The sequence below is a fragment of the Nanorana parkeri genome, unplaced genomic scaffold, assembly GCF_000935625.1.
Source record: "Nanorana parkeri isolate BGI_ZX_2015 unplaced genomic scaffold, ASM93562v1 scaffold1841, whole genome shotgun sequence".
Taxonomy (NCBI): Eukaryota; Metazoa; Chordata; class Amphibia; order Anura; family Dicroglossidae; genus Nanorana; species Nanorana parkeri.
Genome location: NW_017308109.1, coordinates 93,024 through 107,872, shown reverse-complemented (window position 1 = coordinate 107,872; position 14,849 = coordinate 93,024). Strand labels below are relative to the sequence as shown.

Below are 14,849 nucleotides of genomic sequence, written 5' to 3'. Positions count from 1 at the left end.
TGTTGGGACCAAAACCATAATCCTTATGGATACAGACAGGATGTAGATGAGGGCATAAATGCATTGTTTCCTACTAACACAAATGAGAAACATAGAGTAAAAGTGACAACAAAAACAAGGGTACACTTGAGTTGTAGGACGTAAAAAAGGTATGAAAAAAAAAGGAATAAAGATGATTTACCACTTAGAAATAGAAAATACAAGGGTGGGCATAAGACAAGGGGGTACAAAGGAAGGCAGTAAAAACCTACAAAAAGATGGAGACACAGGGAAATCAGTTTTCTATTACTGTATTGGTTGGATAGCAATGCATAAAAAAATGGGCTGAAAATCTCGGGTTATACTCGAGTATATACGGTAAATGAAAATACTTTTTACTTGTTTATAGAAACTTCAGTTAGTGTACCAGTGTAACACAAGTACAGTGACCTTTCTGCAGACAATACATGACGCTACATTGTATAGTAAAACACTTTTTATCCGTCTCTTTTCCCTTCACCTCTCCATATCAAATATTGTTCTGAAGTAACCAGAATGATGGTTTCCATGGATACTTTAGAGATATGGGTCTCAGCCCTTTTCACTGAAATGTAGATCGGTACTGTATCCAGGTATAGGGCACTTTGAAGACTTTTCAGTGTTTTATGTTTGAAATAATTGCCTATAATAATATTTTTAATCTTCTGTTGTTTCAATGTATAGAGAAATCTAGAAGTTTAATAGCAGATGAGACTCCCTATGATTCATACAATGGAAAGCAACTTCTTCTAATTGTATGATTACTCTCTCTCATTCAACTAGAATATATGACTGCACAGATCAGCTGCCATATCTACAATGACTGCCATGTCCTTGCCCTCTTCTCAATATCTATGTCTATGTATTTTTAGCTGTCTCCCTACAGGAAAAGAGTTAATGGAGAAAAGCTGTTACTAAGAATGATAACCATATCAATAAAACATTTAGAACTCAGCAGGGGTGATACTAAGATTGTGAAAGACCTATGGCAACCTTGGCCAATTAAAGATGAGAATGATGTGGCACATGTAGCATGCTGCAACAAATAGTGGCTGCTGCTCTGACAAAGGTAGAAGCTTAATTGTATAACTGGTAACAAATTGTTGAGTGCGTTTGTGCGCCCGGTATTTTTGTTAATAGCGGTCATCAGCGGCTTGTAAGCCGCTGATGACAGCTATTATTTTGGAGGGGACAGTCAGCTGAACAGTTCTGCTATAAGCTTATGGTCGCTAAATCGACCATGAGTTTATAGCAGAACTGTAAATGCCACCGACGTAAGGCATACTGAGCTGGCCAGCCGGGAACACTTTTGTTCCGCCGTATGCCTTACGTCGGTGGCAGCGAAAGGGTTAAAGAAGAAATTCAGCAGAAATATGGTTAATCCTAATAGTTGCATTGAACTACAAGGGTTAAGTGCTCATTTTCGTCTAGGGACAAAAAAAAAAAAAAAACTCTCCTGAGTTGGCTGGCTGTTAGACTGCCAGAGCTGTGGGGGAGAGAAGCTGCAGGGACCAGTCTAAGTCATGTGTATAGGACGTGAGGATGCCAAAGAACTTTATAGCGCTAGAGCGAACGAGGAGACAGGCTGCAGGAACAGTCTAACAGCCAGCTGGCTGTTCTCCTTTAAGGGCTTGCTCACACCAGCAGCCATGCTCAACCGCATGTGCGTCTGCCCGTACATTGTGGATGCACTCGAACAAGCCACATCGTACTGTTTCTTTTTTTTGTTAAAACTCGCCTTGCGACAGTGAGATGCAGTTGCACCGCGTCCCACTGCGGTTTGCTTAAAAAAAGTAATGCATGCAGTTGCGTCACAAGGGGAGTGCGGCCCGCACCTGGGTGACACCATGGGAGGGGGTTACACCAAAATGACTAACAGTCATTTTGGTGTCACCTACTCTGAAAAGTCGGGCACTTGGTCATGGCCAGGTGAACATCCCCTCCTCTCTCTGCCTTCATCCATCACCAAGATGGCCGCCGGCATGTAACAGCATTACAATGTGTGACGTCATCACGAGTGTGCGTGACACGCACCGGGTGTCACCCCCCCTCAAGATGCCTCTGAATGCATGCCGTAAAAAATGTAGCCCAGCCCGAATAAAGATGGTGTGAACGAGCACTAAAGGAGCATACTTAAAGCATTTATACCAATTGTTAAATGTGGTGGCTGTATTTTTATTTTATTTTATTTTAGGCTTTTTTGCCTTTATTTTCACCAGTTGATCTAGCCAGTAACACACTTCCTGGCCTAGGGTGGCTATATTTTATGGAGGAGCAACAGAGCCACCCTTCGACTTCTCTGTAGAGAAGGTAATGTCAGATGCAGTAGCAGATTTAGATGGACTTGACTAACAAACTAAAGCCAACTACCAGCTAACACTTTTTAGGCTTACAGCACCCTTTTTTTTTTCTTTTGGGATAAAGGTTTTACATAAATAAATAAAAGCTGACCATTGTAAGCACCCCTGTCAATGTTAAATGGTTTGTCTCGGCCCTCTAACTGCTACTTTTACTGGACAGCTTGGTCTGTTAAAATTGGTTGAAAAATAACAGTATGTGCAGAAGACCTGATGGAAAAAGGCAAGAAAATGCCCAGGAGGCGCACAGGAAGTGACCACAACCTGATGGAAAAAGGCGGAAAAATGCCCAGGAGGAGCACAGGAAGTGACCTCAAACTTCAATCATCACTTCCCTATATAAGCCCAGCCCAGACACTGCCCAATTGCTGGATTATCTTCAGTCCCCCTTGTTCCTGTGCTAGTGTGTGATCTGTCTGAACTTGTTGTGACCTGGAAACCTATTTGACTACTCTTGATTGCTGCCTGCCATTGACCTCGGATTTGTACCTTGACCATTCTGCTTCTTTGCCCCTTTTGTACTCAGGTGCCAGATTGGAACCTACCCCGGCTTGGATCTCGACCATTCTTCTCGGACTAAGCCTTGCACGGTGCTCCGCACCCCTGGCACCCGTGCCACTCGGTGTCCACCAAGTCTCTGTCTCCATCTCCAGAGACTTCAAGGACCCAAGGTGCAAGGGAGGCCTCCCCACTACTTCGGTCTCACCTCAGGTACGTGGCTCCCGTGGCAGAATAATCCAGCCATGTCTGAGACTGAGGGGAGTGCTTCCGCCTTCGAGGCCCTGTGCCAACAAGTGGCCTCTGTGTCTCAGGCCCTGACGACCATAAAGGAGGGGTACTTTCAACTGGAAGGTCAGATGACTGCAATGGGCAATGCCTCAGTTCTGAGCCCTGCGGAACTCCCTGAACCACCTGTTATGGCTATGGAGCAGCCCATCTCTACTCCAGCTCCTGAACCACGTGTTCCTATGCCGGAACGCTTTTCAGGGGTTCGCCACAAGTTCCGGGTCTGTCGGGTATACTTTGCTTTACAGCCTAGGACCTTCTCTTCAGAGGATACAAAGGTCGGGTTTGTGGTAGCCTTACTTACAGAAGAACCTCAGGCATGGGCTCATCAGCTATTGGAAAAGGAGAGCCCTATACTGCACTCACTGTCTTCTTTCTTCGATGCAATGGCACAGCTCTATGATGACCCACAACGAACCACCACGGCTGAAACAGTGTTGAGCTCTCTACAACAGGGGAAACACCCTGTTGAGGACTACGTAACGGAATTCCGCAAGTGGGGTGCAGACACTGCATGGAACGACGCTGCCTTGCGCCACCAGTTTCGCCTGGGCCTGTCCGAGCCCCTCAAAGACGAATTAGCAAGAGTGGGGCTCCCTGATACATTGGAACCCACAATTCAGTTGACTATCCAGCTTGATTGCAGACTCAGAGAACGTTGCATGGAAATGGTATGCCCCGCCCTACATGGATGCTCCCACGAGTACCCATGGCTCCACACCTGAGAACCCCTGAGACCCACGCATCAACCCCAATTCAGGAGGCAGAACCGATCCAACTTGGCTTAGTTCGTGCACCCCTCACACCCGAAGAGCGACAACATCGTCGTCTGAACAATCTATGCCTGTACTGTGGTGGAGCGGGTCACTTTCTTCAGGGATGTCCCATTATGTCTAGTAAGTGGATCGAACCCCCATCTGTTTCGCCTTACGATGTTAAATCCTCGCATCTCACTCTCTGCCATTCTTTGCAGATACCAGGAGGGATAATCCGAGTAGCAGCCATTATTGACTCTGGGGCTTGCAGCTGCTTTATTGACATCCACTTCTCCAAGAAGTATGGAATCCCACTATGCAAGAAGCCCCAGCCGTTTACCGTTCGTCTGGCAGATGGCTCCGCACCAACCTCGGGTCCTATAACCCATGAGACCACCCTCATATTGGCCACCACCAAAGCAGACCATCGGGAATATCTTCGGCTGGACGTGATTTCTTCCCCCATTTTTCCGGTTATTTTGGGGTTACCGTGGCTTCGACAGCACCAGCCACAGATTGATTGGTCCACTGGAGCTGTGCCTTTCGGCTCACCCTATTGCTTACACCACTGTTTCACACAAGGAGCCTGTTTGGCGGTCCAACCCCTTTCCACAGATGACAACACTCTTCTCCCCCAGGCTTACAGAGACTTCTTGGACGTCTTCGACAAGAAGGGGGCTGAATCCCTACCGCCTCACCGGCCGTATGATTGCCCCATTGAGCTTCTTCCTGGTTCTGCAATACCATTTGGGAGGATCTTCCCACTCTCTGAGCCTGAATTAGAAGTCCTCCAAAAATACATTGATGACAATCTTAGGAAAGGGTTCATCCGGCCCTCTACCTCTCCTGCTGGCGCTGGACTCTTCTTTGTGGAAAACAAGGAGCATTCTTTAAGACCATGTATCAACTACAGAGAATTGAACGGTATCACAATCAAGAATCGATACCCGTTGCCTCTAGTCCCTGAGCTTGTTCAGAGGTTCCACACCGCCAAGGTGTTCTCAAAATTGGACCTACGGTGGGGCCTACAATTTAATACGGATAAGAGGGCGATGAATGGAAAAACTGCCTTTTGTACTAGGTTTGGCCATTTTGAATATCTTGTCATGCCATTTGGGCTGTGTAACGCACCAGCAACTTTCCAACACCTGGTGAACGATATATTTTGGGATTTTCTTGACCTCTTCATGATAGTGTACTTAGACGACATCCTTGTTTTTTCACCTTCCCTCGAGGCACATCACATCCACATGCGAAAAGTCATTTTTCGCCTCCGAGCCCATAAACTCTACGCCAAGCTTGAAAAATGTGAGTTTGAGAAAGATACCATACAATTCCTTGGCCTCATTATTTCGACTTCTGGCATATCCATGGACCCCCAGAAGGTAACTGCAGTTCTTGAATGGCCGGTTCCCTCGGACCGTAAGGGCGTCCAGAGGTTCGTGGGATTCGCCAATTTTTATAGAAGATTCATCAAAGGCTTCTCGTCAATAATTTCGCCCATCACACAGCTCACCAAGCAAAACAGCCATTTTCTGTGGTCCCCCTCAGCACAGACGACTTTTAACAAACTCAAGAAGCAATTCACCTCTGCCCCGGTCCTTTGTCATCACGACCCGGCCCTGCCTTACGTGCTGGAGGTCAATGCTTCAGAGATTGCGGTCGGGGCAGTCCTTTCTCAGCGCCATGAAGCCACAGCCATGTTGCATCCTGTTGCCTTCTTTTCCAGGAAATTGTCCCCAGCCGAAAGGAATTATGACGTAGGGGGCCGGGAACTTCTTGTTATTAAACTGGCCCTGGAAGAATGGCGATATCTATTGGAAGGAGCCTCGCACCCGATCCTTATCTACACTGATCATAGAAATTTGGAGTACCTCCGTACAGCTAAACGTCTGAGACCTAGGCAAGCCAGATGGGCTCTCTTCTTCACCCAATTCCAAATGCATATCACGTACCGTCCGGGATACAAGAATTGTAAACTTGATGCTCTATCCCGCATGTATCCCACATCAGATAACTTGCCAACGACGGACGCGATACTCCCTGCCTATAATTTCCTCCTACTTACGGATGACCTCTTGTCCAGGATTAAACTGGCCTCCTTTCTGGACCAGCTGCCCTCAGGAGAACATCTGCAAAAAAAGGACGGACTTTTCTTCCATGACCATGCTGCGTTTGTGCCCCTTCAACTGAGAGTTCCAGTGCTCAAACTCTGCCATGACAACAAGTTAGCAGGGCATTTCGGGGTGACCAAAACCACCAATCTGATTTTGCGAACCTTTTGGTGGCCTACCCTCAAGGCGGACGGCCACGCTACGTCAATTCCTGCCCAGTATGCAATCACAGCAAAACAGAAATAAATAAATCATGGGGTCTCCTACTCCCCCTGCCTGTTCCCTCCAGACCCTGGGAACAGATCAGCATGGATTACATAGTGGAGCTACCACCCTCTGATGGGTTTACATCCATATTTGTTGTTGTGGACCGCCTTACAAAAATGGCTCATTTTATTCCTATGATTGGCACTCCTTCCGCCCCAGAAACAGCTCAGGCTTTTATCAAGGAGATTGTATGCTTCCATGGGGTCCCCAGCAATATTGTATCGGTCGTGGGGTCCAGTTCACCTCTAAATTCTGGAAGGAGCTCTGTCTTGCTCTAGACATCGAGAACCACTACTCTTCGGCCTATCACCCTCAGACCAATGGAGAAACGGAACGCACGAACCAAACTCTTGAACAGTACCTTCGTTGTTTCTCCACCTTTGTCCAAGACAATTGGGCGCCTCTTCTTCCTTGCGCAGAATTTGCATACAACAACGCAATACATTCTACCACTAAGGAATCACCATTTTACGCCAACCTGGGGTACCACCCTTCTTTTGCCCCTGTCCTACCCGCTTCTGCTTCAGTCCCGGCTGTCTGGAACAGAGTGGAGTTTCTGCACAACAACTTGGAGCTCCTAAAGGATACCATGGCCAGGGCGCAGCTGGATTACAAGACCAGATATGATCGAAGGCGGCGGGGGACCTGGATCTCCAACTGGGAGACCAGGTTTGGCTGTCTACCAGGCATTTGAAGTTGGCCTGTCCCTCCAAGAAATTGGGCCCTTCCCTGTCCTGTCCCGATTCAACCCTGTTGTCTACAAACTCAAACTGCCCTCAACTTACCGGATCCACCCTGTCTTCCATGCCTCCCTCCTGCAGCACGTGGCCCCGAACCCCTTTGGGGAACGTGGGGCCCGTCCTCCGGCTCCCTCCATGGTTGAAGGGATTGAGGAGTACGAGCTGGAGGCCATCCTGGACTGCCGTAGAAGGGGTCGCGGACGCCAATTTCTGGTACAGTGGAGGGGCTATGGCCCTAAAGAGAATTCCGGGGAACCTGAGTCGCATATCCATGCTCCAGATCTTCTCCGGCAGTTCTTTCAGCGAGCTTCATCCCGGACGGGCGTCCGGAGACTGCCCCTTCGGGGGGGCTCTGTAAGAGTCCAGGGCTTATTACGCATGCACCAATGGCACATTGCAAGAGGAAATACGCGCCAACTGCGCATGCGCCAAAGACACGACAGTGCGCCAACCCGCGCATGCGCAGAAGACCTGATGGGAAAACGCAGGAAAATGCCCAGGAGGTGCATAGGAAGTGACCTCAAACTTCAATCATCACTTCCCTATATAAGCCCAGCCCAAACACTGCCAAATTGCTGGATTATCTTCAGTCCCCCCTTGTTCCTGTCTAGTGTGTGATCTGTCTGACATTGTTGTGACCTGGAAACCTATTTGACTACTCTTGATTGCTGCCTGCCATTGACCTCGGATTTGTACCTTGACCATTCTACTGCTTTGCCCCTTTTGTACTCAGCTGCCAGATTGGAACCGACCCCGGCTTGGATCTCGACCATTCTTCTGATTAACCCTTGTGTACTTTGTTGCCAGAGTGGACTTGACCTCGGCTCGGATCTCCGACTAAGGCTTGCACGGTGCTCCGCACCCCTGGCACCCGTGCTACTCGGTGTCCACCAAGTCTCTGTCTCCATCTCCAGAGACTTCAAGGACCCGAGGTGTAAGGGAGGCCTCCCCACTACTTCGGTCTTACCTCAGGTACGTGGCTCCCGTGATATACAGTTTAAACAGAACCTGAGCCTACTTGCTGTAAGCATAGCACGTATATGTGACATTACCCCTCTCGTCGAGGTCCTGGTTTCAATGCAAAGCTGAAATTGAATTTTTGGGCAGGTGAGGGGCCAACACATCCAGTGCAGGAACCCAGAATTGTCAGGTAGAAGCACTTACTTTCTACTCTCGGGTTTTGATGTTTTCAATGAGAAATCTTGGAATCCAGACTTTGGTGAAACTCATATTCTTGAGAGGAAGTAGCTAGAAACAAAGGACAAGATAATCTATTCAGGACCAGAAGTCTGAGCAATGGTACATGGAATGGATTTGGTAACTTGAGATGCAGAGGCATTCAAAGTTTGTAGCAGACTGAATTGATCTTTGCAGTGATTACATAAGGCCCGATATAATGCAGGGCTGACTTAATGGAGGGGAATTTGAGACAAATGTTTTGGTGGCAAGCCAAACTTTATCTCTGGGTTGGAAAAGTGGAGCTCTTCGATGATACCAATCTGCAAATGTTTTAAGTCTGAGGGCACGGGAGGAGGGGCTGGCAGTTAGAGTCATCCTCACCACTACCAATTAAGTTACCAATAATACCAATTAAGCTGTATGCACATCATAGATCTAATTTAGTGAAGACTTCATGGAGGGGATCAAAGATCTTTGTAATAAGGGGCAGCCAGTAACAGCTCTTGACAGTGATGGTGTTAAGTCCATGATCATCAGTACAGGTGTGGTGATTACAGTATTTTTTTTACAAAGAAGACATCAAGCCATAGCAGAGGAAGAAGATTTGCAGATAAAGCCTTTTTTGATTTTCAGATATGTAATCTCACATGGCCTTGGTCTCTGAGAGGCTGAGAGGATATATACAAGCTCTAGGTGGGGCAACAATCTTAATTTGTCTCTTGGTTGGCTGCAGCTCTAACCAGGAGACCTGTCTGCTGAATAGCCTTGACACCAGTACTCGGGGTAAAACCTTTAAGTTCCAGTGGCTGTGTGCTGGAAAGGAAACCTTAAACTGGATCCCAGGGGAGGTAAGTGTGACAACTTTAAAGGAGAACTATGGGGTCAGTGTTTTTCCCCATAGTTCTCCTTAGGGTAACGGGAGGACACAAACTAGCGTCCTCCCGTTACCCTAAGCTCAGTATACCGCGAGCTACAGCCCGCGGTATACTGAGACACCGTAGCCGGAGCGGATCCCGACATGGACGTCGGGATCCGCCCAGCTGCGTGAGTGACAGCTGGCTCTGCCTATCTAAAGGCAGAGCCAGTTGTACCCACCCCCTCCCCCGTCCGTTCCGCCAGTCAGCGCTGGCAGATCGGAGCGGGAAGAGGGGAATCCAGCCCCTCCCCATGTCACGGCAGAGAGCCGTGACAGGATCGAGAGGTGAGCGAACCCGGTGACAGTCGCATTGTCACAGGTCGGCTAGAACTATGAGGTGAGTGAAAATCACTCATCTCATAGTTCTCCTTTAAGCACATAAAAAGGATACCAGCTTAAATGTCTGATGTGCAACACTGGTGTTGACTGAAGTGGGCCCCACTGGGTTTTTTTCACACACAAAAAAATAAGTATTGAAGTGTTCCAGTAATATGGCAGGAGCACTGCAAAGTCTCTGGTTGGTTCCTATTAATAAATGGGCTCTTCCATTGCCCAATTGTTAAATGAATTGCTACCTTATAGAACCTGACCTGTATTACTTATCTCCCCAGCCAATAACATTTGCTTCTATGGCGAGTGCTCTTACTACTGTTCAACGGAGCATGCACTGTGTGGCAAGCCTGACCTCCTGGAGGGCTCACTAGCTGCCTTTCTTCCAGACACTACTCTGGCCAAGAGGAAATCCTGGCGCAGCCCATGGAGACGGTCATATCATAAAAATAAAAAGGCTGAGTGAGTAAACGATATTGCAAAAGATATTGATATCTAACATACTGTATATGGTATTTGTTGTGCTTTGGTATCAATGTTAATTGTTAACAGACATATAATGCTAGGCAGAGCTAGAAAAATTAGCATTATCTTCAGTTCCACTTTAAAGCAACTCTGCCACCTATAGAAAAAATTCTAAAAAAAATAGACCTTGCAAAAGAAGACCCGGTTTAAAGCATATGTAAAGCTAATCACTAAAATCTCATATAAACTTTAACATGTCAATGTAATTTTATAAGGGCAATCTTTAAAGTCTACAGATTTCATTAAATTAATACATGGTAATCCTGCCCTGAAGGTCATTGTTCAGGCACTTCCTTTTATAGAGTGACAAGGATCTGTCCTTATCTGCCAGTTGTCCTCCTGTGTTGTCACATGAGTTTCTGATGGAGGTCTCAAGCAGCCTTTTTATCACACATAAGGAAACCCAACCTGAGAAATGCCATGCAGCCATCACTGGAGTGCATGCATATAGACAGGAAGAAGCAAAGAGGTTGCAGGATATCAGCAGCACTGAGATGCAACAAAGAATGAAAAAAGGTAAAAACAAGTATTTTAGTTTAAAATAGATATTCATTTATGATACAACATGCTTTAGCAAACTAAATTTTGTTAAGTAAAGGTCCATTTCAGTGGCAGACCGAAAGAATAAATGGCCCTGGTGGGGGGCAAGGAGCGGACCTCACTGGCTCCTCAACCCCCCGGCGATCTCTGCACAAGAGGAGTTTACACTCTGATGTCCCCCTCAGTCTTACACTATTATTATACATTTATATAGCTCTGACATATACCACAGTGCTGTACAGAGAACACTGAGCCAGTAATATTAGTTTCTGCACAGAGGAGCTTACATTCTAATGCAAAATGGCACCGGCTGCAGGGGGACTACAAATCCCAGCAATACATTATACAGCAATGCAGAACAGTATATGAATTGGACTCTAGACATAGCAACGCACTGGACATAGCAAACGCACTGGACTCTGGACATAGCAAACGCACTGGACTCTGGACATAGCAAATGTACTGGACTCTGGACCCACCTGAGGCCCCGCAGAGCCCACCGGAGTTCCTGCAGAGCCCACACAGCCCACCATAGAGCCTGCACAGCCCACGGAGACTCACTATAGTGGCCTCTGCGGAATCTCAGGTGGGCTGGTCGGGGTCCCTTTCCCTGCACATGCAGCTCCTTACCTGCTGCTTCTGGCCTCCTTTGCCACCAGACCGGCGCTGCTGGGCCCAGCCTCCCCTGCCACCAGACCGGCGCTGCTGGGCCTGGCCTCCTCCACCGCCGGACTGACAATAGGCACATATAATTTTTATACATTAATACAAATATGTACTGTATGAATGTGCATTCAAAAGACCCACAATCCCATGCACATATTGACAATACATATTTAAAAAAGTATGCACTGCCACCTGCTGGCTAGAACTTTAAATTCCTAGAATTTTTATAAACAAAGCAGAGTGTGGGAGAGATCATTTCTTATTAATATGTTGTTCCATTGTCATTGTGTTTCTGTATAAAGTGATACAAACAAGGGTGATTATTGCAAACATATCAAACATTTCCAGTGATAAGTACATACTGCTGAACAGCAAAACATATACATCCATAAAAAGATAAAAGAGAGAAAGCCTTTCTGGTATAAGGAAAATGACTAGTGATTTCATGGTACTGGTATATTAATGTAATCAGTCACCTTAAAAATCAAAAATGGGTCTTGTTAAACACAAAAAGTTGTGTTCAGAAATCTTTTCAAGATACCGTAGAAGCTCAAGCAAAACTTTTTTTTTTTTTAGATTTGCACAAATGTTGCATTTTTGTAGTTTTTTAATGTTTAAATGAAACCTTTTACTGATTTTGTGCACAGAAAAATGTAGATTTATTGTTGCAGTTATGTTAAACTAGTACATTTTTTGTTACTTCAATGAGAAAAGTTTGCAACTATTACCATAACATTTAAAATAAGGGTTCGTCTGTTCTCAACAACAGTAGCCGGGTAGCAAATGCTCCTGAAAAATGACAGCTATTACCCAATTTTTGGAGGTTTTCTCTAGCTGTTGTCAATAGAGCTGGCTCATGGATAGGACAGACTGGCTCTGGGTTCCATATAAATTTGTCTTCCCCTGCTTAAAATGGAATGATCATTATACATGCTGGGTAGGGATGTCCCGATTCCACTTTTTCAGGACCAAGTACAAGTACTTCCCCGCATGTACTTGCCGATACCAATTACCGATCCTTTTTTTTCATTACACACGCCCAGTACACTATAGCAATAGATTTACAGCCAGCCCTGTCCCAGCTTCCCTCACTCACAGTTTCACTCCGATCCCTGTGCCTCACGAGGTGTCTCTTGAAGTCTCGGATCGCTGCATCGCGTCTCGGTGCTCAGCTTGTGGGAGGCGCTCTCAATTCTGCCCTGCTAACATGAATAGGTTAAATCATAATCCATAGTACATATACAGCACACATGTTCCGTACACTGCAGTAATAGAGTTACAATTATCCCCTGCTAACATGAATAGGTTAAATCATGATCCATAGTACATAATAGTACGTAACATGTAGTTGTACTACGGATCATTTAACCCATTCATGTTAGCAGTGCAGAATTGTAAATCTATTGCTGCAGTGCATTCTATATGTACTGTATATGTACAGTACATAAAGAATGCACTGCAGCAGTAGATCACACAAAAAACTAAGCCCAGGCCCCGTCTTACTCACTGTTGCCTCGATCGCGGTGCCTCACGATTTTTCTCACAAGTGAGGACGTGATCGGCACCGAGCTGGAGAGGAGTGTCGCGTCAATGCTGCTCCGGTGGGCGTCGCTCCAGGTGGGGTCCTAATTTAGGTGGCCGGCACCTGCCTGGAGTGCTACAAGTAGTACAAGTACTACTTGTACTGTGCCGGTTTTTTGTTTTTTACACTGTCTGTGACAGCTGCATGTCCCCGCAGTGGCTGTGCGGGGATGTACTCTGTCACCAGTGGCAGAGAGCGGCTCTATCTGCGGGCGTACAAATCCCCCTCCTCCCCCCGGATCCACCACTGATGTAGGCGGCGCTGGACGTCGGCGTCACTGAGCGGCGGAGCGACGCGTCACTGCAGTGGGCGGAGCTCCAGGTGGAATCCTCTGGGCAGTCTCCAGCCTACATTAGGACCCCAGCTGGAGCTCCGCCCACAAAAGTGACGCAACGTTCCTCCGCACAGCCACCACGGAAGGTAAAGTTAAAAAAAAAAACATAGCGCAAGCTTCGGCGCTTTGTATCGGGGCATTTTGACAAGTACAAGTACTTGTCACAATGCCCTGTATCGGGCCCGATTCCGATGCTAGCATCGGTATCGGGACATCCCTAATGCTGGGGCATGATTATGTAAAGAAAGGAGTGTTTTGGGGACATGGCCAATTTTGAGTCTATCAGCAATCTTATATCTATTGGCGAGAATGACACCACTGGCCAACTGCTCTGGGCAGATGGGAAATTTTTCAGGCAAGTTAGAAAGTTTTTTGTCAGTTCTGTTGTTCCCCAAAAAGCAATTGGCACTACAGGTGTCTTTTTGCACCTCTCTACAACTACTCCTTCTCAGTCTACTATTCCTAAGAATAAACAAAAATGCTCAACAAAGACCAGCATGTGTTTACAGCAGTGGATTCGGTCAGAGTTGCTGACATAAAAAATGTGTTACTGTGAGATACCCCGTTGAATGCCCACACTACTTCTTCCAAGGCAGCAGGGCACCATAGTAATCTACCAAAAAAGCTTCCTTATTGCAATATGGGATTCAGTGGGGCAATGCCTCAGCAATGAATTTCCCGTAAGTCACTATTTGCCTATTGAGCCTGGGACACAAAGGAATTTTTAAAGAAAATGCAAACGTCAGTGGCTCCAGTTTGCAACTTACTGTTACCTAGCAGTTAGTTGTAAGGTTAGTTTGATATCCTTTACTTTATTGTGTATATGTTAATATATAGTACACTGCATAAAAACATATTTTTTCCCCAAATATGTGAAAATCCACCCATAAGGTTGAAAGACTTCTGGGCAGTGCAGGCTACTTTGTTCTTTTTCTGATGATATTTCTCCTTGTATAAGGCTGCAAGGATGAAACAAAAATTAATTCATATTAAGCAGTGAGTACAAACAGCATTGCTGGGGTAAAAGTTACTTTTTTGTAGACATATGGTTGACATATGGCCAAAAGAGTAAACCTGGAGAAAAAAACAGAATTGTATTAAAGCTGAACTCCGAGTACAAATGTCTTTACCCTTGCAGTGGGTACTCTTCCCCACTGTAAGTGATAAATGCTTGTTTTGCCTAGAAGGTGATAAATAATGTGATAAACTTACCTTATTAATTACTTCCCCAGCAGTTAGTGCTCTCCTCCGCTGTCCAATGCTCTGAAATATAAGCAGGTCCTCGGTGTCCCCCCATTCAATGCAGACTGCTGTTCCTGCACTGTATGGGGATGATGTGAGCGATCTGCGACCCGTCGGGAAGCAAAGAACAGAAAGAGGAGGAAGCCTGCAGAAGCAAGAAATTAGGTAAGTAAATCATCTTATTCATCATCCACTAGGAAAAATTAGCAGTTAACCCTTGCAGTGAGGACGGGGACCCAGTAGCATCACAAGGGGGATGCGGGGGTGAGGCCCACACAGGGTGACACCATCAGAGGGGGTGACGCCAAATTGACTGACAGTCATTTCTTGTCACCCCCTCAGAAAAGTCGGGCATTCAGTCATGGACCGAGAGCCCAACAGCGGCACGAGAGAGGAGGGTTCCTGGCGGCATACCTTATCCCACCGGATAACCGCCCCCTCCTCCCTTTGCCCGCGGCCGCACTGGGTGACACCTGGCCTGGTAATGCCGCTGGGGGG

General features: G+C 46.6%; 1 protein-coding gene across 1 annotated transcript in view; it reads left to right on the top strand.

Moving 5' to 3' along the window:
* Positions 1 to 14,849, top strand: part of LOC108799869 (extracellular serine/threonine protein kinase FAM20C-like) — a 152,612-nt gene that overhangs the window by 89,562 nt on the left and 48,201 nt on the right. The window contains exon 6 of the mRNA XM_018571797.1: positions 9,744 to 9,924. Within this exon, the coding sequence (XP_018427299.1) occupies positions 9,744 to 9,924 (181 nt within the window). The remainder of the gene's footprint in view (positions 1 to 9,743; positions 9,925 to 14,849) is intronic.